General features: G+C 47.7%; 1 protein-coding gene across 1 annotated transcript in view; it reads left to right on the forward strand.

Moving 5' to 3' along the window:
- Nucleotides 1-27,327, forward strand: part of CD81 (CD81 molecule) — a 92,775-nt gene that overhangs the window by 32,897 nt on the left and 32,551 nt on the right. Inside the window, exon 2 of the mRNA XM_090032503.1 lies at nucleotides 2,468-2,582. Coding sequence (XP_089888629.1) covers nucleotides 2,468-2,582 — 115 coding nt within the window. The remainder of the gene's footprint in view (nucleotides 1-2,467; nucleotides 2,583-27,327) is intronic.

Raw genomic sequence — 27,327 nt, forward strand, 5'->3', positions numbered from 1 at the left:
AATAAGTTGCTCCCTCGTCTGATTTTTTTGAAATGGGCTGGGAGACTCTCCAAAGTAATTTCAAATGCATGGTAGGGGAGGAGGTCAGGGAGTCACAGGTGATGGAAAAGACTGTGGGTTTAACCAATGATGTTTCACAAGGCAAGGGAGCAGGAGGCTGGAAAATTAAGGTATCTTAATCTCCCTGCTGGAGACTGGGCATCTCAAGATCACTGAGAAGAAAAGAGATGCTGCTAATAGTCAAGCTACAGTCAGATCAGTGTATGCGAAAAGCCTGGTGGCAACATTTTCAAAGCACTTCAGTATCATTTACTTAAGAGTCTAAGGGTATATCTATACCATGTCAAAGCAAGGATACCCCCAAGCATACTTTGTTCACCTATTTTTGCTTGATTTGGTGTGGGAAGCAACAGTTCAGAGAATGGGGAGATGTCTCCAAAGCAGCTTAGCCATCATGTTCCCATGTTTGGAGCAGGAGGTCATTCAGCATCCCAAAGTCATTTTGTTCACTTCTGAAAATATACATTTAAGTGCTTAGATGGGAGCGTACAAAAGTAAAGTGAATTACTTGCTTTTGTTAACGGGTACAAAGATGAAGTGTGATACTACAGTGAATCAATATAAGATAAGTTCACTAGAAGCATTAGACCTGAGAATTTATAATCTTGGGATGTGTAATGTGGTGCATCTAATACAAAACCAAAGAAACTGTTTTGTTTTATCCTTATGTAAGTTAGGAGGAGGCCTACTCCTAACTTACGGCTTCCAGTTCCAAAGGGGCTAATCTTAAATTCTGCCTTTGCCCTGAAAGCTTCAGTTGCTAATGTTGGTGTCCCTTTCTAAAAATCATTTTGAAATGCTGCTAATGTGGAGTGTGGCTCTTTCATCCCAGAAACATCTGCTTTCCACCAATAGGAAAATTATGTCCATATACAGGGGTTGTAAAACCCTGTGGGAATCCTCCGGCTGAAAGGCAGCACTATAGAACATAAATAAAAGATCATAATTTTTTTAACACCTACAACAGTCTGCACAGAGTTGGTCTGGTCAGTTTGATTTAGCTGAAGGATATTCCTTAAAAGGAAAAGGCATGATGCAGGAACAGAAGATATAAATTATTGAGAAGCTGAGGAAACTAGGTCTTAGTTCTGTCTTTTTGCAAAACATTTGAAAGAGACTAAGACCAGTGATTCTCAACCAGGGTGCCACAGCACCCTGGAGTGATTTGAGATCCTTTGAAAAGTGCCATGGGGTGCCATGCAACATTAGCACTGTTAGGTGTGCAACTCAGAGATTTCAAATGGGGATTCATAGTATTAAAACATTCTGATCTGTAATGAACTGTCTGAGTTCTTTGCAGCAAAAGAATTGGTCTCTCACATTTCTCTAGGCAAAAAACAATTGAGGGCCAAGATCTGGCATGTTGAGGAGTGCCCTGAATCGAATGACAGGGTGCATCAACTTGAAAAAGTTTTGAGAACCACTGGACTAGACAAAGGTCTGCATGCAAGTTAGAGGTGGACTGTTAAAGAGGTGTATTATACAGAATGGCCAGTGCACCTGACAAATGCAAGTGGAGCAATGGGGATAAATACTGCAGTAGAAATGGGCGAACACAAGGTTGAACAAGTGGAGCTGAGGTGCAATGGATTCCTGAACCCTGCCATCAATTGGAGAATGGCTGAGGTCAGTCAAGGGGAGGAACTGCATAGCACACTTGACACACTTGACTGCTGTTACAAAAAGGAACCAGGCACAAAATACCAGCCATGGGTTATAAAGGTCAGCCTTGCCTCACCTTCCAGTATGACAGTGTGTGGCCCCTGTGGAAGTGGAGAGGCAGCAAGCATATTAACCATTCCCTGGCCTAATGTTCAGAGGATCTTTGGACTGAAATCCTGTCCATCTCAGACCGGAGAGGACCACTTCCCTCCAACCTCCAGCACAATAGACAGTGGGATATAGCCCATTGTTTCCATAATTGCTCTTGAAAACTTGCAAAGGAAACTCTTGCTGTCATGCAGCTGTTCAAACCAGGATAGGCATTATGGACCTTTCCTGTGGCTAGAACAGTTCTGTTCCCAAAGCTGAAAGAATGGCGCTGCACTCTTTTAAGTTCGGTCAGCCTAGATATCCTGATGCCAGTGCACATTGGAAAGAAAATACCTTGTTCAGGGCTGAACAAATGTGTAGTGCTCCTGCACTTCAGTGGGAGATCTGGAACCTTTCCACATAGGGTGGAATTCATGCTAGTAAACAGACGGGGCCATTTGAGGTAAGTGTAATCCTCTGTCCTGTGCAGAGGAGCTAGTATCATCAATTTATGGAGAGAGATGTCCTTGTAAGCTATGCTAGCACACTGGGTAAAACCCTAGGTGCACTCACATGTATTGAGCCTGTGTATTGAGTGTATTCAGCAGAAGCAGTGCTTGTTAATTTGTACCCTTCTCTCCCTGTTTCTATCTAGCTGGCTGGTGGTATCATTCTCGGCGTGGCCCTGTGGCTTCGTCATGATACGCAGACGACAAATATTCTGTACCTGCAGCTGGGCGACAAGCAAGCCCCCAACACATTCTATGTGGGTAAGTAGAACCCATGGAAGTCATGGGGCTGGTGTTTCTTTCCACTTGTACAAAGTGCATGGTTTCAGTGACTTGGGACATCCCAAAAATGCAGACAAAAAGAATACTGCAAAGCTACATGGAGTGTACTTGGCAATATAGGGAACGTTTGTTCACCAGAGCGCCCCAAGGGATGATGGGGTCGAATGGTTACAAACTCCTCCATGACCGTTTCAGGCTGGACATAAAGGAAGAACTTTTGTACTGTCCGAGCCCCCAAGGTCTGGAATAGGCTGCCGCTGGAGGTGGTTCAAGCACCTACTTTGAATGCCTTCAAGAGACATTTAGACGTTTATCTTGCTGGGATCCTATGACCCCAGCTGACTTCCTGCCCCTGGGGCAGGGGGCTGGACTTGAAGATCTTCCAAGGTCCCTTCTGGCCCTAGTGTCTCTGAATATACAGAAATAACATGCAGTTTAAAGTATGCCATGCACATGTAAATCCTATTTGATTAAACGTAACCTGTGTTTTGCCCGAGTCCCTCCTGCCAAAATAAAAAGCACCCAAAATTGTTTTCCCTCCTTCCTCCTCCCTGCTTTTTTTCTTCTTTTATCCATGTATGCAACAGCTGGATTATTTTTAATTTCTCCTATGCCATTCTGAATAACAACATCCCTTTTAAAACATTTTAGCTTCAGCAGGGGGTTGCATGATGGGTTAGGGCCTGAGAGGAAGGGTTGTTGCTTATAGTTAATTTGGGGATTTTTGTCTCTTCTAAAAAAGATACTGAGTAGCTGTTTGGTTAGCAGTGGAAAATAAATTGAAAAGAGCAGTATGACTCATGTTCTCCAGGTGTGTGTGTAGGGGGGAGGAAGAGGAGAAAGGGGGGCGATTCTTAAGTTTTAATATGATTTAATTCATCTGTCAGTATGCTGACTTGCTGGGAAAGTAAGGATACCCTTATTTGGCTGTGTTCATCTGCATATGACCAGCAGCCAAATACTTAGAAGTAGCATGAACAAAATGTCTGCTTGCAATGTGTCCATCTCCTGTGAGGTCTGGCCTCCTTTTCCTTCACTGTTTGTCTAAAACCAGTGTCTGGTAGGGAGAAGGCTGAGGATGCTGTGCAAAAGGGGAGGGATACTGACTGTGAGGGTCTGGCTGGGGACAGAGTATTCCTGCAGAGAGGGGCAAGAGAGTCTGTCATGGATGAGAGAGAGGCGTGTGTAGCAAAAATATTAAAAAGACTTTTCTCTGTTACTGTCCAAACCAAACGTGCATGGATTCTCCTCAAGTTTACTCCAGTTGAACTGTGACTTTACAGGGGATTCTCCCCAACATACTGGTGTAAGGGGAGATTCAGAACGATAACTACGTCCCCATCTTCCCTGAAGTAACTCGGTGTGCAAAAGAGGTCTTCATCTACATGCAAAATATCTGTACCCAGTAGAAAAGGGTATATGGCAGCCTCCTTTCAAACATGAAGGGAAGTGTGATGTCATTCTCATGAACTAGTGCATGTGTGTGGAGCCATGGGGCTTAGCAGTATGGAGACCGACCCTCTTGTTTTAAGGCTGCCAGCAGCAGATAGCATTTCATCTCTGAACTTCCTTTTTTTAAATGCCCCATAGCCTACTTAAGACAATTCTAAGGAAATGGTAGGCCACTGACCAATATTGAATCTGTGGTATTAGTGCTGGTATTGGGGATTATGTCTAACCATGGGATGGGAAAAAATGTAAGAACCTTGTGTCTCCCTGCTGCCTCTCAAGATGCACGTTGGCAGACTACCAAGGTTTCCATTAATTTTAAGGAAAAAAAAAAAAAAAGAAACAACTCTAGTGGAGCATTAGTGAAACTTCTGAAACATTGTCACACCATACCCATCCCTGTCCCATAAATACCAAAATTGGCCACTGTAGCACAGCCAGCTGGGTACCTAGACAGTTGAACCATGGCCGTTCAGATGGGCTGCTTCAGTAATAGCTGTTCCAGCTCAGGTTCATCCGTGTTGCTGGATCTGTTTTATGCTCGTAAGGTTTATGCTGTCTATGGGCCATGTTGGGTGCTGAACTCTTGAAAACTTGGTATTTGGATTGAGTCTGAGCTCCCTTGGCAATCTGGCCTCCAGTTTGCGAGACCTGCTGAGCTGTGTTTATTGTAAGTGTATACAACAATAGCCTGAATATATCTGAATCATTTATTACCTACTGCAAGTTGGGAAAATATATAAATGTAAAACTTAATGTACAACGCTAGACCAGTAAGCTGTGTAGTCTGGAATCTTGTTTCTAGTGGTAATCAATACTTACTTCAGAGGAAGGTGCCATTCTTAAATTCTCCTGCCTCGCCAAATTAGCCCATCTAGTCAGGGCATGGGCAGACGTGCGTGACGTGCTCCAGATCCTGCTCCAATCTGGAGCACTTCAAATTCAGTGCTTAAGCACCCAGACCCTTAAAAGAACTGCAAAGGCATACCGTGGTAGTGCCCTCCAGAAAGGGGGTTGGCGAGAATTAATTCTTGCATGTGTCACTGTCACCAGAGGTCCTTGAGGATAGGAGAGCATGCATTGACTGTCTCCCCGCCCCTCTCCCCACCCATCCCCATGGAACCATTGTGGGAAGATCAGGACCTGTTATGCTCTGGTGGAGTGTGCAGGCATTTGATGAAACATCTAAGACATACTCCTCTTATTTACTGTATTTGCTCAACTAGAAAACGAAAACCCCCAACCCCATTTTAATGGGAGCGGGGGAAGCCCCTCTCTTTACAATCGAGCATGAGGTAGCAGAGGGTGGGCAGCTCCTATAGCTCCAGCTCTGGCCTCAACCCAGGGTTGGGGCTGCAGCAAGAGCTGCAGCTGCCCTCCTGCTGCCTCTGCACGCCCCCCGCCCCCAACTTCTCCCCTGCAGGTCCCAGTCTTCCCCCCCACCCCTCCATTCTGCTTCTCCCTCTCTTTGCCCTTCCACCATATTACTCCTTATTTTTCCTCTCCTGGCAGACCCTGCCTTTGCCACAGTCTTGAGCACAGAGCCTGTTCTCCAGCCCAGCCCTGTACCAGCAGTGCCAGCTCCACACCACTGCTGCGGAGCTCAGCTGGAACCGTGCCAGAGCTAGACTGGAGCAGCAGGGCTGGGGCCTGCTGGCATGGAAATGGTAAAGGGGGGGGATGGAAGAGAAGGTGGGGGTGGGGAAAGGCTTCAGGGGAGGGTGGGAGATGAGGAAGATGATGCTGCAGGTGGCAGAAGCAGCATGGAGGGGAGAACAGGGAAAGGGGGAATATGGTGGAGGATGCAGATGCAGTAGGAGACAGGACAGGCACAATGGGAGGCATGCAAGATGGGACAGGACAGACAGCAGGGACAGCTGCCTGCCTCTCACTGCCTGTCCCACTGCCTCCACGCTACCTGCCCCCTATCGCCTAACTCACACTGCTTGCCCCATTACTGCTCCCCACTGCCTGCCCTACCACATGCCTCCCTACTGCCTCCTCCACTGTCTGTGCCCCATTACTGCCCCCCTCATCAACTCTTTCCCCCACCATCTGCAGTAGTGGGGTGGGGATGAATTTAAGATGATAATTCAATAATTAAATTCCATAGATGGAAAATTTTCCATACCTTTATACATTTTCTATGTGTAGAACCTAATTGTTGTGCGGGTTGTTTTATATGCAGGGTCGTCTTGTATTTGAATAAACATGGTAACTAAGAGTAACTTTTTTGGAGCACTTTTCAGGAGTAAATGTCTGTACCCTCGCTGTCTGGAGCACGTTAAACAGCACGTTGGTCCATGGCCTCTGTTGCCTATTGCTTTCCCTATGGATGAAAGGTATTCATTCCCAATTCCACTAGACTTGTCTTCTACCAGGACCCCCTGTAGTCTTCAGTACGTGGACAGGGCACCATTTGGCCTGTCTTCATCATGTCGGCTTTTTAGTGTAAAATGTAACATGGTGAGGCTGTGAAAGAAAAGAAAGCCCAATTCTCTTGTCTCTGGCTCTCCTTGGTCCCCCCAACCCATCACCCACACCATATACTAAGTTGGTCCAAAGCATTTCATTTCCTTGAGGCAAAAAAAATGATCGCTTTGCCAGACCTTTGCTAGGAGGAGCTGTTAATAAATCTAGAGAAACCTGGCAATTAAACAACTAAGTATCTTTCTCAATGACTGTTTTCTATGTCTATTGTATTCTGCCTCCCCCATCTTCCGCTGCCCCCCCCCCCCAGTTTTTCTACAGAGCAGGACATATTCTGGATTGGGTTTGATAGCAGAGGCTGGCAACAATGTTAGTTGAAAAAACACACTGGACTGAAGATGAAATTTGAGTACAAGCACCTTAGCTCTTGTGTGACATTCAAGAAATGCCTCTGTAGTGAGACGTTCTGTTCACTGCTGCCTCTGTTGCTCAGAAAAAGATCTGCTCAGGTTCCTCATGATGACTATAATTTCCAGTTGCCTCTCCCAGCCAAGCCCCCTGAGTCTGGAGTCTCTGGGATGAGTTTTGGAATGAAGACATACCCTTCTAAGCACACCCTGCACTACTCCTCTTCTTCCCTACTCCATGCCAACATTTCCCAATTCACAAACAGGAGTGACCCAACAAGAAGCAACAGTCTCAAGTTGCAGCAAGGGAAGTTTAGGTTAGCTATCCGGAAGTGTTTTCTCACTAGGAGGGTGGTGAAACAGTGGAACAGGTGACCCAGAGAGGCGGTGGAAGCTCCATCCTTGGGGGTTTTCAAAACCCAGCTAGACAAAGCTTTGGCTGGGATGATCTAGTTGGGGCTGGTCCTGCTTTGAGCAGGCGGTTGCACTAGGTGACCTCCTGAGGTCCCTTCCAACCCCCATTTCCAATATTCTGTGATATGATCAGGAGTGACTGGTGCCTCCTAAGTTGGGGGGGAGCACAATTGGTGGGCAGGCAAGCCAAAAGCCCCATATCCAATCCTATTCTTCTGTGCCATGGCTTAGTCGTTGTCCTTCCATCCCACCCCCCCAACATGCCGCCCCCCTGTGTGGCAAAAAAACTGCCCTGTCCTGACTGGTGTGAAGTCGGAGGCCAGTCTCGGGGGGGGGGGGGGGGGGGGGGGGGGGCTGTGTGCCCCCTGTACCAGTCGTCTGTGCCCTTGACTGGCCTCCAGTGTGCTGCCTCCCCTCCTCCTATCTCCCACAACCCTGTGAATAGTGTGCTGTCTGATATGGAGATATTTCTTTCCAGAAATCTGCTACAGCATTTATTACAAACATTGGACTTTGGTGCATGGCTGTAGGACAGCAGGAAGCAATAGAATTATCTGGGACTGAAGCCTTGTTCTAGGCTGCAGGGACCGGGAGGAGACAGCTTGGTAAATTTGCATGCGGTGATCAGTACTACAGAGGCCATTTTGCAAGGGAGGTGTGGTGGTGTGTGTTTGTGCATAATGTAAAAACGTAAGAAAAAAGAAAGAAACAAAACCCAAAGTAAAAGTCCAGCCAGGGCCAGCAAGGAAGGTGTGTAGGCAGTAGTCAGCTGCAAGTGGTGTAGGTGTAAAGTGTACCGTTAGGTCTCTTTGCTCACTGGGTGCGGCTTGCGGGAAGGTTTAGTCTCCCTTCCCAGAAAATGAATCGGCTGACCCCAAATCGGGCTGGCAGGCTTGCTCGCTGTTTATGTTCTCCAGGTTTCTTCGTTCCATTTTGGCAGCGGGAGTGGAGCAGCTGGATGTTGTTCTAATGTGAGGGGAGCGGGGGAGGGTTTTCCATTTGGTGGCTGCTTTGACCCTCCTGCTTGGGCCTCACTGCTTAATGCCTGTTCGCTGTCAGTTACGGAGAGAGCTGCCTGAGTTGTTGCCCTGGGATGGGGCGAGCTGGGGGAGGGAAAGGGTCTGCTATGAAGCACAATGGAAGGAGTGGGGAAGAGTGTCTCGCACGGTACTCTCCGTAGACCTTGACTGTTGGATGCACCTGTTGTTACAGATTCCTGTGCCAGTTGACAGCTGCTCTTCTCATTCATGTTTTCATTTCTTGCAGAAGGGGTGTTCAGGGCTGGGGTTTTCCACAGGAAATAAATACCCTTTGGAGATGCTATGGCTCCTGCTCGTTCTGTTTTTAGGTTGGCTTTTGAGAACTTACAGGATCTTATTTGTCACCTCCCGTGCATTATTTTTAGTCCATCTGATTGTAACTGCTCTCTGCAACCTTGGCATTGAGCCCGTCTGTTCCAGTTAGGGCCTTGACCGCGAGGAATATGTTGAGCCTTTTCCATTCTTCCAGTTGGATGAAGAAGTTTCTTTGCGGCAAGGAAAGCAGGTTGGGAACTTCCTTAGGGAAGGTATTTTGGAAATGACCACACAGTACAACTCAGGGTGGAGCAATATCAGGGCTCTCTCTGAAACTGGAAGTAGCACATCTACAGGAGTGTAGTGTTTCGCATTTTCGTGCAGGTGTACCACTTCCAGTTTTGGAGTGAATGCATACAGGGCTAACTTGGGGACCTCTGCATGGCGCTGTCGGGAGCCATATAGGATTTAAATGGTATATAGATGTTGTGGAGCAATAAGGCAGTGCATGTGAAGCTGCTTTCTTGGAGTAGACTTGGGCATACAATCCAATATGCATGTAGCTGGCAGTGTTTTTCAAAGGGATAGCTGGTGGTCTCCATGTCCTACACCAGTTTTGTTCTTAGAGGCAAGGTTGGGTCATTCTCTCTTGCACACGCTGCTCACCTGTACATTCTCGGTAGCATGGGAAAGACTTTCGAGAGTAAAGTACTGACTTTTTTCCCAGAGGAGTTGGGATGCCTAACTTTTTTTTCCCCTGTGCCTTCTGAAAATCACCGCCTATTTCTTGAGGAAGCAGACAGTTTATTCCTATGTCCACCCTTCTTCCTTATGTAGCCATGCTGCTGCAAGCTGCTCTTGACTTGGTCTGGGTCTGAGATACTCCGCAGATGTGTAGTATGAGTTATTGGACCATTAGAAATACAACAGTGGAAGGTGCTACGGATCATTATGAGTCCCCAGGTGAGGCATCAGACTAAATGTTAAGTTTCAAAAAAGGGATTAAATGTTGCAAAAAAGGGTGGGGGAGGGAGGAAGTTAAAGGTTGCAAAAAAGATAACTAAAAACAAAGCGTATTGAAACAATCAGCCTCCTTGTGAAAAGAATTGAACTGTTGGTGCTGTACAAAGCAGTGTCTCTGCTTGCTCTCCCCTTCAGCCTTGGAGACTGCAAATGGTGATTTTTAAGTGTTGTACCCTCCTCTCCCCCTTGCAATTGACTGTAAGCCTGGATGTAACAGCATGTTCCAGCTGCTGATGATCTGATGCTCCCTCTCCTAAACTCTGGAGAGGCAGCAACAAACCGAGGGCAGACTGCTGCCAGGGCTCTTGAAGACTCCTTTGACAAAAGGCTCATTGTTTAGCGCAAGATGAGATTGTGGGAGCTCGGTCCTATTCAGTGGACTTGATCCAACTGAGCAAAGCTGGGAGCCAGGTCCTGCAGTCGCTTTGTATGCTGCACAAGTAGTTCTGTTGAGGCTGCATGTATAAAGAAGGGTTTGCAAAATGGGCTTCTATAAATGGGTTCCCACAAAGTGACTTTTTGATCATGGGTGTTGGTGCCTCCAGCTCCGGTCGGCAAATGTAATGATGCAGTTCTTGAAACAGAGCAGCTGTGGAGCTGACAGAAAGAGAGGAATGTGGAGGGAGGGAAGCTAAGAGGATTTTCCTGCAGGAAGCAATTATCCCCAGAAGCTGTGAGGTGCTTTTTGTGTTTAAGCTACTTTGCAACAGGCTTGTGGGGACAGAGGCTGGAGATGTTGAAAGTGTAGAAGGGATGAGTTACAACTCCAGGGGGGATGCAGATTGTAGGTATCATGCTGAATGAACACTGTTAAGGAAGCCAAGGGCACCTGCTGTGGGAGACTTGTAGTATATCTGCAGTGTAGATGGGGGATGCAGTAGCAGTGCAAGTAGGCCTGCCATCTGGTAGCTTGGCAGTGCTAGCAGTGAAGATGGGGCAGCGCTGGCTGCGGTACAGATTAAAGTTTGGGAACGCCTGTGGGTACATGCTGGGATGACATGTCAAACGTCTTCACTCTGAAAGTTAAGTGTTCTGCTCTAGTGAACTTGGGTATGCCTAACTATGCTGCAGTCAGTGTAGTGATGTATCACAACATAGGTGTGTGTTTAGATAGATCATAAAATGGTGTACCTCCGGGATAGGGAGTATGGAGCTAGACATGCCATTTATTAGCTTTTCTGACCTGTAACAGTCCCTTTCTTAGTGGGTGACGTTGGGTAAGGGACATGGAGACTCTTCAGAGGGAGAGAGCAGTGAAATACCACCCCTAACGGGTTCCACTTGCTGTCTCGTCCCTTCTAGGGAAGAGGGGGTACGATGACCTAACTAGTAGGCCTGTGCAAGCAGCTTGTATTCACTTTGGATTCGGATTCGGTGACTTTTTCGAATCACTGCCCCGAATAGATCGGGACGAATCCGATTCGGGGATTTGGCTTCTGCCGAATCTCCGAATTGCCCAGGCCCAACTTCCTGCCCAGCCCACCCCAGCTCTTGGCACTTTCTGTAAAATAAATAAATAAATAAAAACACACCAAAAAAACCAAACAACCACCACACAACAACAACCAACAAAAAAGCCCCACTCAGCGGGTGATCCCCACTGCCCCACACTGCATGAGGGGCTCTGCACAAGCCCCTTTGCTCCGCCAGCACCCCCATGGCTGACCCACCTGCCACAGCTCCAGCCCTTTAAAAAAAAAATAAATGAGAAAACCCTGCACTCACTGCTGCCCCATGCTACATGGGGGGCTCTTCACGAGCCCCCTGATGCCATGAGGCTGCTGCAGGAATGGTGAGTCCCAGGGTTCTTCTTGGTGGGTTTTTTTTTTTTTGTTTTTTTCCCCATAAAGGGCTGGAGGTGGCCCAGGCAGGGCACCCGTGGGGGGGTCTGAGGGAGTGGCGGGGCAGGGAGGCTTATGCAGAGAGCCTCCCATGCACTGGGGGGCAGCAGGGATCGCCTCTCCACCTGGCAGCACCCGATGAGTCAGGGCTTTTTTTAAAGCACTGGGAGCTGGGGCAGCCAGGGCAGCCATGGGGGGCTGGGGGACCAGGCAGGAGATGGACCCCCCATGGTCCCCCTCCCTTGCCTCTAGTACTTACAAGCTCTGAGTCCAGCTCCCTGCTACTGCCACTGGGGACTGCCCAAATCATCACAGCTGTCTAAATCTTTCTGAAGATTCAGAGAGCTTTGAATCAATTTGGACCTTTTAATTGGTCCCCTGATTCGGTTCGGATTTGGTGATTCAGCCACGGAATCGAATCGCCACCCAAAGTTTTGCACAGCCCTACTAACAAGGAACAGCATGTGTGTTTTGCTTAAAAAGCAAAATCTCCTTTACTCACTTTCCAGTAAAATAGAGCCAGTTCAGAAAACATTTTCTCTTTCTCATCAGTAATCTCACTTTCATGACACATTCTCTTGACTGCCTTTGAAGCAGGAGTGAGAGGAATCACATGGGTCATTAACTGCAGGTCCTCACTATCTCAAGCAACCACATTTCCTGTGCAAATTCTTCCTCCCTTTCTTCCTGTGTTATCCATACCGTTAGAAAGAGAGAGATGTAGCTGACTGGGGGGAAAGAGAGACAGTGATGAATGACAAAGCCTGTGACCCTGTTCTGGAAGCTGGTTCGGTTTCTGCTGCAGGTCCCATCCATGCAGCCATCATTTTAGATGGACCATGGCTTTTCTACAGGTGATCCTGATGGGAGAATTTTGTCCTTTATCATTTGAGAAATCTTCTTGAGTTGCTGTTTCTCTTGCAAAGGTAGGGAGAGTCTAGAGAGGGAAGAGGTCCATATTGCTTGATGGAGGGGAGTATTCATTCTCTTGAATACTGAAATGAAACTCGCACTGAACACTTAGCCTTTCAATTTATACAAGGACTGTTGTTGTGTGGTGAGGAAGCTGAGAGAGACTTCATTTAAAAAAAAAAATGATGGGGGTTTCACTTAGCCCTTTCACCTCACTGTAGGCAAGGCAGCTCCCTAGCATGTGATTGACTGGGTGGTGCTGAGGACCTGCTTTGTCCTATCATACTACTAAGAGCAGTCTTGGACCTAACTTGTGTCAGCAAAGCTGGCTGACTTGGCCAGCTGACACAGTGTCTCTAGGCAGAGTGCTAGGATGTGTTTGGTGTAGGGAGGGGACAGTATAGGTTTCATGGACCATGCAGTGGATCAGTTATCACTAGTGTGCAGGCTCTCATGCAAGAACAATGATAGCTGGACTCAGATAAATTGTAAATCCCAACAGTACAAAGTATTTAGTGCTGCAGATCCGCCCCAACACCCCAAGGACTGAGTGGCAAACAAACCTGGTTTATGGTTTATCCTTCTTACTCTGTTTCTTTCTGACTTCTGTCTAACCACTTGAAATTTTGCTTTTAAATTGCTTGGGCATAACATGGAGTCTCATTTGCCTTTTATCTTTCGCATGGAGGGGAAAAAATGGGCAGCGCCCAATATTTGCTTTACCTTCTCAGGTTTTTTTTACTGGAAGCATCTGGTGAGAGAAATAGGATGCTGCAGTCACATTACTGTAGAAATGCCCCTACTCAGCAGGTCCTAAATAAGAAGTTTGTATCCACCTGTTAATAGCAAGCGATTGAATAACACTGCACCCTGCATGGAAGCTGAGCCAACTGCAAGGGAAAGGGTAAGGGATACAAATTTTGGACACACATCTCCCCTCCACTTCTTCCCTCCTTCCCCTGTCCCAGCTTCTTACTGCATTATAGTCCTGCTCCATACTGCCAGTATCTCCTATACTATTGCTGTAATAGCCAAGGATTCCTTCCAAGGAATCCAAGACAGCTTTCCATATAAAACTCTAGGTAAAACTGTCTGTCTGTTATGGGAAGCACTAAGACTACGTGGTAGAATTTCACACCTTCCCTAGTAATTCAAATTGAAGAACCTCATTGGAATAACCTAGCTGTGGTCCGACATGGGCCAGGCAGCTTTGGCAGTATGTCAGCGGGAGTGGAGCATACTGTGCCCATACTGGAGGCATACATCTAGAAGTTGTGCCTGTGCTACGACTGCTTCTCTTTGCCTCAAGCTCCCTGGCTACAGCATGGGTGCAGCTTCCAGTTGGTGGAGAGCTGCATCAGGGTCAGGCAGTTGGAAGCTGCATCTGTGCTGCCACTTCTTCTCTCTTTCTCCTTCACCCAGCTCTGGCATGAGCTGCCTGGCTCAGTCACATCCCGCCTAGTGATTGGAAGCTGTGCTTCTGCATACCAAGACAGGGATAAGCAGCAGCAGTGTGGGCATAGTTTCCAGATGCCTGGCCTTGGAAGTAGCAGCTTCTCCCTGCTCAACCCCAACACGAGCACTGATAAAAGCAAAACCTACTGGTTTTGGCTCTGGCTGTGCAGGCCTGATTCAGTGGCTCATAGGCCAGATCCATCCCTTAGGTTGTATGTTGCCAACCCCTGTGACACATCTTGTAGCGAGTATAAATGTGTAATGCATGCTTATTCCTGTCTTTTTCTCCCTATTGACTGAAGTATAAATCATCAAATCAAAGAGAAGGCAGAGCCAGTGTGTGCCTATGACCCGTGTTGCACAGAATGCTGCCACACCTACCCAGGAACCTGTTATTAGAAGGCTAGATGTGTTGTTGATGCAGACATAAATGTAACTTGAATTCCCTTCTTATTTGGGGTTGCTGCCCATTGTGATTTTCATGGGACTCCCCTTCTACCTGCGTTTCTAGGAATGTTGCCATCGTACGGGAAATGTCTTGACACCATCACATCAGCGTCCACAGATAGTGAAGCTTATGTCATGTCATGGTATGAGCATGTACATAATAAGAGTCTAGAGGTAGGTAAAATGACTACATTTCAGAATTCATGTAATTCATAAGGTAGGGAAGCTTTTGCTGCTTTCAAGAGAATACCACATAAAGGTTTTTCCAATAATACAGTAATTGTCAGCATTATGTTAGAAGCATTACATCATGATTAGATTCATTGGATGAATCTTCCCCACCCCCCCACCCCAAGTGCATGTCAGCTTCTAGTATTCATGAAAGCTGCTCTGGATTTAACTCTTCATCGGGTGTTTTCTATATTACAACAACTTTCAAGACAAGATACAGCTTTGCTTATTGCGCTAGATAAGCAGTTTTCAACCTCTGGGGACTCAAAACACCCCTCATTAAACTCTAGGTCAGCTTAAGTTTTCACTCATTTCATGACCACAGAAATATAATAGTGCAATTTGTTCCATTGCAAAGAACTCAAAGGGCACAGTAAAGATGCTACAGATTCCTATTTGAAATCTCTTGTGAATCGTGGGTGTATGTACGCCTTGCATTACACAATACCTTTACGAGGATCCTAAAAGACCTCAGAGTACTGTGACACCCTGTTCAGGAAACTCTGCTGTAAAGTTACATCCTGGGGATTCTTCTGAATATAATGTTTGTAAAGAACTTGAGTGTCAAAAGTGACTTGATTTTTTTTTTTTTTTTTTTTAAGTGCCCAATTTAAGACTAAATGACTTCTGCTTCCACTCTCCCCTACACATGCCCCAGAAGTTGCTGAACCTACACGGTCTCAGAAAATCTGACCCTTTTGAGGTATATAAAATTGAGTGCTCAAGTGCCAGTTTTTTCCAAAGCTAATTGAAGCAGATACTTGTGAAGTCATTAGAGAGTCAACTATCTCCAAATCACTAGGTTAATCATGGGTATTTGCAAGATATGTTTGCCATCGTGTATTAGGAGAACATCAAATGAGCGCTGTAGCCATATGTTATTAGCTTGGGGCTTTCTTCAAGATTTCTTCTCATGCTTGACTTCTCTCTCTCAAGGCCTGGCAAGCCTGCTGCCATGATAGGTTTTCCCTTCTACCATACGATTCCCTCAGTAGATCTCAAATCAATGGAGAAGCTATACTTGGAAACGTATGCCTCAGGACTTCTGGAATATTCTGCCCAAAATGTTTCTCTTTTGTTTCTACTGTCCCTCCCCCCTTGCATTTATCCTCAGACTCCTCCTCCTTGCCCATATCTACTCCGCCCCCAACAATCCCCTGTTCATTTAACTTCCTGAAATGTTTCACTTTTAGAGAGGTAAGGGCTTGATTCTTTGTACACAAACTTGTAGAGAAACAGTAGGGCTGATGAGTAGGTAATCAGGTCTGTTATCTCTCATTTCCATATAGTGATATTGTCTCTGTAGATACCGAACAACAGTGAGAACTAAAACTAAGCATCACAGAGATGCTTAATGGGATTTTCTAGACTGGTCACTGAGTCCCACTGGGTAGAGTGGTTTTTTTTAATCTTTACTAATCTATGCAGGAGCCTCTGGGAAACCCATAAGACTTGGCCCCTAATATAGTCCATGGCCCGTTGTGACCTATTTATAAAACTTTTCTAAAAAGGTCACACGAATATATTGTCTCAAATAATATATAATTAGAAATTATAATCCCTATCCCATGATCATATCTTTGAGCTTTAACATATCTTAAATTAAAACATGGATGTATATGTTAATTTTTTTAAAAAAATCTTAAAAAATACAAAAAAGATTTTAAATAATAAGTTTTGATTTACATTTTTAAAATCTGTGGGTGTTTTTAAATTGTTGATTTTTATTCACCCTGATATCTATATATACTTAAATAACTATATATAGATGTAATACATCCTTCTGGTTAATAAAAAATAAATTCCAAATGTAATGGAAAGGCTATATTTATATGCAAATCAGCATATCTTAATGGATACCAATTATTGATGATTATTGATGGATTTAAATAAAGATTTTTCTCCTTCCTGATTTTAAATTATGATTAGACTTGGCAATTACAAATTGCTTTGATTCAAGTTTGTCTGCTGCACCACTGAATAATTCCGTCGCAGACCTTGGCTGAACTTAGGCTGGCAGTCTAAAATCCACGTGCTGTTAATGCTCCCCTAAGCTGTCCACTGTTTTCTTCCTGTGAGGGCAATGTATTAATAACAAGGCACTGCTAATACCGATTCCTGGAGAGATTACAGGGGTGCTTCCAGTAACAGAAGAGAGGCAATTCCGATCAAACAACACGGCGATTTCTTGGGTTAAAAAATGTAGTACCTTTGCTCTTCCAATTTTAGCAGAAGAGCAAATGGCAAGCCACAACCATGACAGAAGAGGTTTCTATGATTTGATACTGACCTAACTGAATCTGGGCAGGGCCAGAAATCTAAAAGGGAACTTCTTGACTGATGAGTCTGGTGGCTTATTTTTGCATTTGCCAGCAGCTGGTCACTTCAGGGAATGGGAGGGTGGGAAAATGATGAAGGGGGGTGGTAGGGGAGACCTCATTCTCCAGGGGTGGGGTATTGACACAAGTAGTCTGAAAACGAATCAGACATCAAGGGCCCTAGGATAAAATCAGGGCAAGTGCCTTCCTTGCAGTGTTGTTGGGCAAAAAGGATAATCAGTAGCTGTTTTTAGGAAATTCCCCATCCTTCACAGCCATGAGCTTTTATGCATGCAAGTGGGAGGCACAGGTAACTGAGGCTCCCTCTGTGGGAGGGGCCCTGAACCACTCTTGTGCCTGTTTGGACTTGAAATATGTTCACCCCTCTTCACCTACTTGTATTTTACTCTGATTCCTTTACGCCAGCTGGCTCTGCCATTGGGGAAGCTGCATCCGTTTGTGCCTTTCCTCCTCTTAGGTAGCTGCTGCCTGTTTAATGCGAGACTACTGTTTTTAAGCGACTGAGACGGATGTTTGAAAACCTGCCACGTGTTTAGGCATAAAAAGCCTAACTTAAGCTTCAAAATCGAATCTCAGTTCTGTCCACACCCTCAAAAGATGTGCAGATATCTGTGAACTTAGTTTAAGGCCAGCAGAGAAATAGTCAAATTGGAGATGCATAGGTGTCTGTACACATGCTCTGGGGTGGTTAATCAGAGCACCTGTTCCACTTAAAATACCTGCAGCATCTCATGTACTCAGCATCCCACATTTCAAAATGGCAGCAGAGGCTCTTTAACTAAGCTTGTTCAAGATTTTGAAACGGGGAGGGGGCGATGCTGAGTACATGAGATGCTGCAGCACGCTGGAGCATTCATGTCGGAGCACATGTAAAAGTGCTCTGTGTGTGTGGTGGGGGGCAAGAAGGGACAAGTTTGGCTCTTCCGTATGTTTAGCTAAGATAATAGTCCACCCTGATTTACGGAAGCCAGCAGGCAATGCGTTGGACCTCAGGCTGTAGGCTGTGTTCCCAGTTCCTTTTCTTCATGCACGCATACCACGGTATAAGCTAAATGTTCTTTAGACTCCTGCACTCCCCAGAAAAAACAAGACAGGCCTGGAAAAAATCTGTCTGTGGCATCTGAGAGTGCTTGAATGTTGGGAGGAGTGGTTTGGGGTGGGGTTCCTTCACCTCCCTTCCTTTGTGAATAAAGTGAGTAACCTGCTTCCAGCTCTCCACGTCCACTTCCACCCCATACCAGCACACTACGTATTTGCACTCTCTTCATCTCACCCTGCATGCAGGGGCCCAGAGAGAGTTTCCCATGGCTTTGTACTCTGGCTCCCTTGTGCTGCTGCTGTTGCTGCATCTGGAAGTCATTAGTGACCACAGAGGAGGGATGCTTGCTTCTCTTAGGTAGGGACAAAAAGGAGGGGGAGGGAGGAATAGGAAGGGCTTTTCAATCTATTTCCACTACAGCCAGTTAAAAAAACAAAACTAAATGCCACCCCCACTGCAAAAAGTGAGTAAGCCTCAAATGTGAGTCCAAAATAACTCGGATGAAGAGACTGACTGACTGGCTGGGCAGCTGAACAAAAATAGCATGGAGAACCTCCCTGGCTTTCCCACTGTCTGCAATGCAGCCACCCCTCCCTTCTCATGTGGAGGGAGTTCCTACCCCCTGCTGGCAGTTTCCCTATAGGTGTAAAAGAAACACATTGTCCAGGGATTGTGGCCAGGGACCTTTTGTCCTTGCAAGCAGAATTCTTCTTGTTCTTGGGAAATCTCTTCCTCTCTCTTTGTTGCCGTGAAGGGAGCGCCCCTCTGCCCTGACTTTCTTAGCCATATCGCTTACAGCTAATCCTCTGTCTCTTTTCCTAGTGGGTCACTTTGCTACTAGTGGTCCTGCAGCAGTCCCTGGCCAAGGAGGCTGTGCGTGCTGTGAATGGCCAAAAGGTTTGGGCACTTGGTCTCCCTGGGATCTCATTTGGAAGATGCAAAGAGGATTGTCAAGAAAACCATTTTTTGTATGTAAATGCATCTCAGCCTGGTGGGCCCTGGTCAAGCATTCTCATGTAAAGGTCCCTCTGTTTTACCCCTCTTTTAAAGGGCATCCCAAGGGGAGGAGCAAATAATCACTCTTAAAGCAGGCAGACAGGACTTAGAATGTGTCCCAGGCTTCCTGTGAAAAATGGTGTGGTGCTGGATTTTTTTTTTTTTTGGGGGGTGGGAAACATTGCTATGGTGATCTAAAGGAGGGAGAAGAGGCTGTATTCTATTAGCTTAAAGCTCCACAGAGAAGGTGGAGGCAGGAGGGGGCAGGGAGAAGCAAAACGGCTGGGAGGTGGAAGTTGGATGGGAACTTAGAAAATTGACTGGGAAAGTTCCATGCCCAGAGCTGCACAGCTGATGGCAAACTGTAGTTCTGAGTAGCACAAGCCAGACAAAGCTGTTGCGGGGTGTGCCACCTAATTCGGTTGATCCCCAGAATAAAATAAACCTCTAGATGCCAGAGTTGCTGTCTTTGGCCTTGTCCCGTCATGCTTCATTAAGGCCAATTAGTTCTTTATTTTTAATGTTTTCCCCAAGTGAACTCAGTGTAGAAAGAGGTTGCTGAATTTCTAGCCCTAAGGGCTAACGCTGTTTATGTAACTCTAGAGGAATCAATGGCATCAAACATTTCCCTACTGGATCCAATTCCAGTCTTCCGATCTGACCCCAAGGACCTCCCTCTAGGGGTGGTTTTTGTCACGTAACACATGGGCTAGGGACAGAAATTACGCACAAACACATGTAAGTGATCGGAAACTGGTTCAAACCTGTAACACAACAGAAGTCCAGCACATAAACTACATTCAAAATGGCTGAACCTGGTTTAAGATGAGCCTGGTTGGATGTAGTGTCAATAGGGTGGCCAGGAGTCCTATTTTATACCAGCCTGTAATGTTTTTAAACTTTGTCCCCTGTCCATTTCTGAATGAGGACCTGACATTAAAAAGTCCTGTTTTTCAGTTCATTGGTGGAAGTACATGTCACTCATTTATTCTCATGATTCTTTTGGCTGTGCCTAGAAGTACGGTGATGCCCAGTCAAGAGGAGAAGGGTTCTGAGCCAGCCAGGGAAGGAGGGAGGGAGGCACTACCCTTCACCACTGATTGGTGAGGGACAGGCCTCCTTAGCCAAGGGGCTGTCCTGTATTCTGGGGAGGCATCAGTGGCCATCCTAAGTATCAGACTTAACTGATTTAGGTTAAATCAGTTTATTGAACTTCTATCCCAGATCCTTTCCAGATTCAAGTGACTGCACAGTCCCTCAGCTTCCCAGGATGTCTTGCACCTCCCCTACAGACCCTTTTTCACAGGGTGGGCAGGCTAGCCTTGGCCCAAGCTATCTGCTCCAGCCCAGCAGGAAGGGGTGCTCTGGCATCCCCTGCCTTTTGTCCTGGGACACTGCGGGCATGTGGTTACATTTCAGGAAACGGAAATGACTATCTGTTCACTTGCTTATCTGTTCAGCCTATGCAGCTTTGACTAAACTGCGAAGGTTGAATTGATTCAGCCTCGGGCTTTTTGACTGTCTATACTTTAGGGGTGGGCAATTATTTCAGGCGGAGGTCTGCTTACCCAGTTTTGGCAGGCTGTCGAGGGCCGCATGGGTAGCCCCGCCCCTTGACAGGCGCCTCGCCCCCTGGTAAGCATCTTGGGACCGATGTCCCAGGGCCAGCACCGGTGGGGCCCAAAGCAGGGCACAGGCTGGCAGGGGTCTGTGGAGCTGGGCTGGGCTGCACCAGCAGGGAGAGAGGAGCTGGCCCGGCTCCATAGAGCCCCTGCAGCTGGGACTTCGCGCTCCTGCCACCCTGCTCTGGGCCCTGCTGGCACTGGCCCTGGGACACCAGTGTGGGACCCGTGCTCCCACTGGGTCCCACACCTGCTCACTCCCTGTGCCTCACGGTACAGGCAGGGGGCAGCGCACAGCCCCAACCCCCTGCTCACCAGCAGGGAAGAAGCTGGTGCTGAGTGCGGGGAAAAGCAGCCCTTTGCCTGCCCCATGGCCAGTGCTCCCTGCTGCAAGCTCTCGCAGCTCATGCGGGGCTGTCCTGAGCAGGCACAAGCAGCCACATGCGGGCTGCAAGTAGCTGCACCACAGGGCACAGGCTACGGGGCGAGCGAGGGGCTGCTTTTCCCCATGCTGAGCACCAGCTTGTAACCTGGCACTACTGCCAGCCTCGGCTCCGCACCAGCTCCAGGCTTTCCCATCAGGGCTGTGCACGGCGACAGCGGCTACGGCCCCCTGCTCGCCACACTGGGCACCAGCCACAGGGTGGCACTGCTTTCCCCTCTCCGCACAGCTTTTCCCTGGGCCACTTTTCACCAGGCTCCTTCCCTGCCTGGGTTCCCCCTCCCCCCGCCTTTCTGCCTTACCTGCGATTCCACTGTGGGGCAGCCATGTGCGCCCAGGCCAGAAGCCTGGACTGGGGCTTCGGGGTGGGGGAGGTGGGGCTGGGCAGGCCCTGCTGTTCTGGGAGCCTGCTGGGTCCTACTGCCCCTGGTTCCTGTCACTTTTGACAGGAACCAAGAGCAGATTAATATTAACTTTCTAAATTTTTTAGGGGCTCTCTGGGCCGGACAGAATGGCCTCACAGGCTGGATGTGGGCTGTATTTTGCCCACCCCTGCTATACTTAGTCATGTAGCCCACTTGGAACTAGACTGATTCTATTAGCTCCTTCCTGGCAGTGTACTGTTGGGGGTGAAAGGTTCCATACCTAGTCTCTTGACCCACATATTGATAGGTCCTGTCTTTTCCCATGGTCACAGGCTTGCATGACTTGTTTGGCCCAAACCAGCCTATTTCCTGTCTGTCCCAAATCAATGTTTAGATATCCTGTATCTTTTTGTGTCAAGAGGCTTTTGCCAATATGTAGAAGAGAAGGGCATAGAGAGGACAGACTTGTATAGTTCCCTCACATCAGATGATGAGTTCTGTGTTCAAGTGCAAGAAGACTGGAGTCCTTTGCATTCTTTACTTCTTGGGGCCAAGGGAGTAAGGGGGGCACTCTTCTATGAGAAGATGTGCATCCAAAAGTTGAATCTAGGAATGACCGATGAGGCATGATATATTGAATCTATAGAATGACCATACTAGTTGGGAAGGAAGTGAGAGAATCTCTCAGAAACCGTACCTGGAATAACCTCCCCTTAAACAGTCTCTAGGTACCAGATTGTGCCTTGTCCCATGTAACTAAGCTCAAGGAGAGGCCACTATTCTCAACCTTTTTAGACTCCAAGTATTCCTCAAAATGCTAGTTCTTAATTTCCACTTGTTTCTTGGCTACAGAGAAGTAATAGAACAAGTCTGTTGCCAAGAACTCGGAAAGTCCACGGCAGGCCAGAATATTTTTAACAGTATGGAATCCTATTTGAAAAGTGTGGGTTTCTCTTGTGAATCATGTATGTGTTTGCATACTCAGCAGTGCTAGTATTGCACAGCAGCCCTTGAAAGGATCTTGTGGCACCCTGGTTGAAAATCCCTGCTCTAGACTATGAATTTTACTGTATCAATCCTGCAGCTGAGAAGAGAAGCTGAAGCTGTATGGTTTTGATTCATGAAGTTCTCCAAATCATTGTATTGGTTTTGGGTTCTCATTTTCTCTGCTGTTTTCCTTCTGGTTTCTGTATGCAATAAAAATTGCCTGGGTTGAACTGGAAACATCTCCCAAGTCTGCTGACACCCTAGTAAAATGTCTGGTGGACTTGGGCCAAATTTCAGGTTTGTATTTAAAAAAGGGGCATAACCAGGCTGTCCTCTTTCTTTTTCCGTCTGATATGTGTCTGCTCTGGACCTTTCATCAGCTGTTGCATCTGTTTTCTGTGCCTCAGTTGCTTCTCTTGCTTTTTTATCTTTGGTTCTGTGAGTGCTTGGGGGCAAAGAGGCTGGTACTTCATAGTTTCAAAGTTACTCGGGTCGGAAGGGACCTGAGCAGATCATCAAGTCCGACCCCTGCCATGGTAGGAAAGAGTACTGGGGTCAAACCACCCCAGCAAGGTGTTCATCTAGCCTCCTCTTAAAGACCCTCAGGGTAGGAGCCAGCACCCTTCTCTTGGAAGTTGGTTCCAGATCCTAGCCGCCCTGACTGTGAAGTAGCGCCTCCTGATATCTAGCGTGAATCTACCCTCTGCCAGTATGTGACCGTTTTTCCTAGTCACTCCTGGTAGTACTCGGGGGAACAGTGACTCCCCCAATACCTGCTGGTCCCCTCTGACTAGTTTGTAACAGGCCACTAGATCCCCCCTCAGCCTTCTCTTGTGGAGGCCAAACAGGTTCAGGTCCCGTAGCCTCTCCTCGTAGGGCCTGCCCTGCTGCCCCCCGATCATGCAAGTGGCCCTCCTCTGGACCCTCTCCATGTTGTCCACATCCCTCCTGAAGTGCGGCGCCCACAACTGGACGCAGTACTCCAACTGCGGCCTGACCAGTGTCGCATAGAGGGGGAGGATCACCTCCTTGTCATGCATCCACAGATGCATCTCAAGCAGGTCCAAGGTGCGGTTGGCCTTCCTGACTGCCTCCCCACACTGCCAGCCCATGTTCATCTTGGCATCAATGACGACTCCAAGATCCTTTTCTGCCTCTGTACTGACGAGAAGGGAGTTCCCCAGCCTGTAGGTATGGTGCTGGTTCTTCCTCCCCAGGTGTATCACCTTGCACTTTTCAGTGTTGAAATCCATCCTATTCTCATCTGTGCACCCTTGTAACCTGTCTAGGTCTGATTGCAGCCTATTCCTTCCTTCTAGCGTGCCCACATCCCCCCCACATCTTAGTGTCATCAGCACATTTGAACAGGGTGCTTTTTTTCCCCCCATGTCAAAGTCGCTGATAAAGATGTTGAACAATGCGGGCGCGAGGACCGAGCCCTGGGGGACCCCACTGCCCACATCCCTCCAGGCTGAAAATGACCCATCCACCACCACTCTCTGGGTGCGGCCCTCCAGCCAGTTGGTGACCCATTTGACTATGTGGCTGTCGACACCACAGTCCCGCAGTTTCTTAATGAGAATAGGGTGAGAGACAGTGTCAAAGGCCTTCTGAAAGTCCAGAAAGACTATGTCCACTGCTACCCCTGCGGCTAAGGATTTGATGATCTGGTCATAGAAGACCACTAGGTTGGTCTGACAGGATCTGCCTCTAATGAACCCGTGTTGGTTGCCCCTAAGCATAATCTCCCCTGGTGGCCCCTCGTGGACATGTACCAGAATAATTCTCTCAAAAAGCTTACCCAGGATTGAGGTAAGACTAACTGACCTACAGCTTCCTGGGTCCTCCTTCTTCCCCTTTTCGAAGATGGGAACCACATTGGCCCTCTTCTAGTCCTCTGGCACCACACCAGAGCACCACGAGTGCTCGTAAAGCCGTGCCAGGGGTCCTGCAATGACCTCAGCTAATTCCCTCAGCGCTCTGGGGTGGAGATCGTCTGGACCAGCTGAGTTAAATACATCCAGTCCCTCCAGAAGTTCCCTAACTAGTTCCTCACTAACCCTTGGCCTAGGTGTGCCTCCCCTGGGGCATGAGGGGGGCCCAGAGAGGGGGGTGGTTGTTCTGGTCCCTGCTCAGGAAAGTGGAGGCAAAGAAGTCGTTAAATAAGTTGGCTTCGTTGTCTGGTGTGACGACCAAATTTCCTAACGTGTCTTGCAGGGGCTCCACATAACCCGGAACCTTCTTTTTGCCCCCTATGTATTTAAAAAAAGGACTACTTGTCCTTAATCCGGGAAGCTAGTCCCAGTTCCATCTCTGCCTTGGCCTTCCTGACTGCCCCCCTGCATCCCCGAACAACCGCAGTATAATCCTCCCTGCTGATGGCCCCTCCTTTTCATTGGGTGTGCGCCTCCCTTTTAGCTAGGAGACATTCCCGGATGCTTTTGGTGAGCCATGGGGGCTTTTGCGCCATCCTGCCCCCTTTGATCCATGTTGGGATTACTTCGCTTTAGGCTTGGAGGATCGTCTCCTTAAGGAGTGACCACTCTTCTTGGACATCTGGCTCACCTCCCCTCCTGAACCTCAGTGCTTCTCTGACTGTTATCCTTAGCTCATTGAAGTCCTCCCTCCTGAAATCTAGGGCTGCTGCTGCCTTGCTGCAGGCCCTTGCCACCTTGTGCTGGATGGTGAATTCCAGCAGGCGATGATCGCTGTCGCCCAGGTGGTCGAGCACCCACAGCCCCCTCACCAGGTCGTCACCAGTGGCCAGCACCAGGTCCAACAAGGCGTCTCCCCTGGTGGGGCTGTGCACTTCCTGGGTTAGATGGAGGTCCTGCATTCTAGCTAGGAACCTATGTGAGAGGTCAGACCTGGCTGACTGCTCTTCCAAGCAGATGTCTGGAAAGTTCAGGTCACTCATGGTGACCGCGTCCTTTGACCTAACTACCTCCGTGAGCTGACTTAAGAATTCCTGGTCCAGCTCTTCCCCTTGGTTGGGAGGTCTGTAGTAGGCCCCCACCTTTACGTCTCTTTCCCCTCAACTGCCTTGTACTCTAACCCAGAGCACTTCCATGTGCCCCTCCTCTGACTCTGTGCTACCTGGTGAGCATGCGTATTCCTCCTTAATGTAGAGCGCCACACCCCCGCCTTTCCTCCCTGTCCTGTCCCTCCTGTACAGCCTATAGCCCTTGATATTCACTGCCCAGTCATGTGTTGGGTCCCACCACGTTTCAGTGAGCCCCACTATGTCTGGGTTGGTGTCAACTAGCAGGAGGGTAAGTTCCTCTCGCTTGTTTCCCATACTACAAGCATTTGTGCAGAGGCATTTGAGGTCTCCTGAGGATGTGTGCACTGGCCCCCTATTCTCAGCATTGCCCTGGCCCCTGTTGCTTACCTGCGTATATATTCTGCTCGTCGGTCTAGGCTGGGCTGTACTTGTGGGTGTTGCTTGGTTTGGCAGTCCGAGGCTTCCTCCACCCAAGGCTTCCCCTTCCCCCAACATGCCTAGTTTAAAGCCCGCTGGAGGAGATCTGCCAACCTAGAAGAAAACACGCTTACCATTAGGGGAAAGGTGGAGCCCATCCCATCCGACCATGTCTCTTGTTGTGATATGCCGGTCGCTGTTGAGGAAGCCAAAGCCTGCCTCGAGACACTGTTCCCGAAGCCGCCAGTTGGTCTCTGCGATGTACGTTGCATGCCGTCTTCCACGTCCGCTCACTGGTAGGACAGAAGAGAAAACGACCTGCGCGCCTATCTCCTTCAGCACACCCTCCAGAGCGTGGTAGTCCACTATCAGGTGATCCGGGCTTCTCCTGGCCGCATCATTAGTTCCCACGTGGCTTAGGATCATGGGGTAGTCATCAGTGGGCTGGATCATGGCCTGGATCATCCCCTTCACGTCCTGAATCTTTGCTCCAGGTAGACAGTAGACCTCGCCTGTCGAGGGGTCCTGGCGACAGATGGGGCTCCCTGTACCTCTCAGGATGGAGTTGCCTGTGATGATCACTTGACGCTTCTTCCTCTGGGCCTGCTTAGCTCCTTCGGCCTGCTGGGAGTGTGGAGAGTGTGAAGTTGCCTCCTCTCCGCTTCCTGAGAGCTCAGGGTCTCATTGTGCTAAGCGCTGGATAGTTTCCAGATTCTACTACAGCACGTGAACCTTGATATATGGGATCACACTATTAGTCTGGCTACTGTGGTATCCTAATCGATCCAACTTATTTATATTGTGCTCATTACCACATCTGTGAATTATGCCCCAGGAGTGGCTTCAGGATCCAGGAAGGGAGAATATGTTGAAACTGCAAATAGTTACAAGATGTTCGTTGGTGGTTGCTGCAAATACAACTTTGCTATTTTTCACTGGGGTGTATATTGTGCTTCAGTTGAATAAAAAAAAACCTGTTACGGGCACTGTGGGTCTAGTTGTTTTTAAACATCCCTAATTTTTTTGGAGGGGGGAGGCCTAAACATTAAAAGTAATTTATAATTCCTTCTGGGCAATTGTAACTAAACAGACAGAGAAGTTCAGTGTGAAAGGCACATGGAACTGATCTAAACATAGCTTGCATAGAACTATAACAGTTTTGGTATTGCAGCATTAGATGAGCCATGCTATCTACAATAAAATCTGGCCATGATGTGTCACAGCCCACAGAGGCAAAGTGAAGTATGAGAAACCATGAGAACAGCAGAGACTCCCTATACCTAAAGAAGGGCGATTGCTCCCAAAAGCTTGCCAAGAACTTTTTTCCGACTGCTCAACTGATCTAATAAAAGAGATCACATCTGCTCAAAGAACATGGCCTGCATGAGAAGCCAGGCATTAGAATTCCTTCTCTCTCTCTCTCTGATGTTTAAATGTGGTGCCTAGCCTCTAAGTAAGAAAGACTATGCAAAGCATGAGAGGGGGTTTTGCTGGAAATGGTAGGTATCTCAGTAGAACAGCAGTGTCTTGTTTCATTTTTTTAAGTGTGCTACTCAAAATGAATGAACGCTCTGTGCATGCGTGCATATATATAGGCCGGGCAGGGTCC

Source organism: Crocodylus siamensis, chromosome 2 (assembly GCF_052110815.1).
Source record: "Crocodylus siamensis isolate JL-2025a chromosome 2, ASM5211081v1, whole genome shotgun sequence".
NCBI lineage: Eukaryota > Metazoa > Chordata > Crocodylia > Crocodylidae > Crocodylus > Crocodylus siamensis.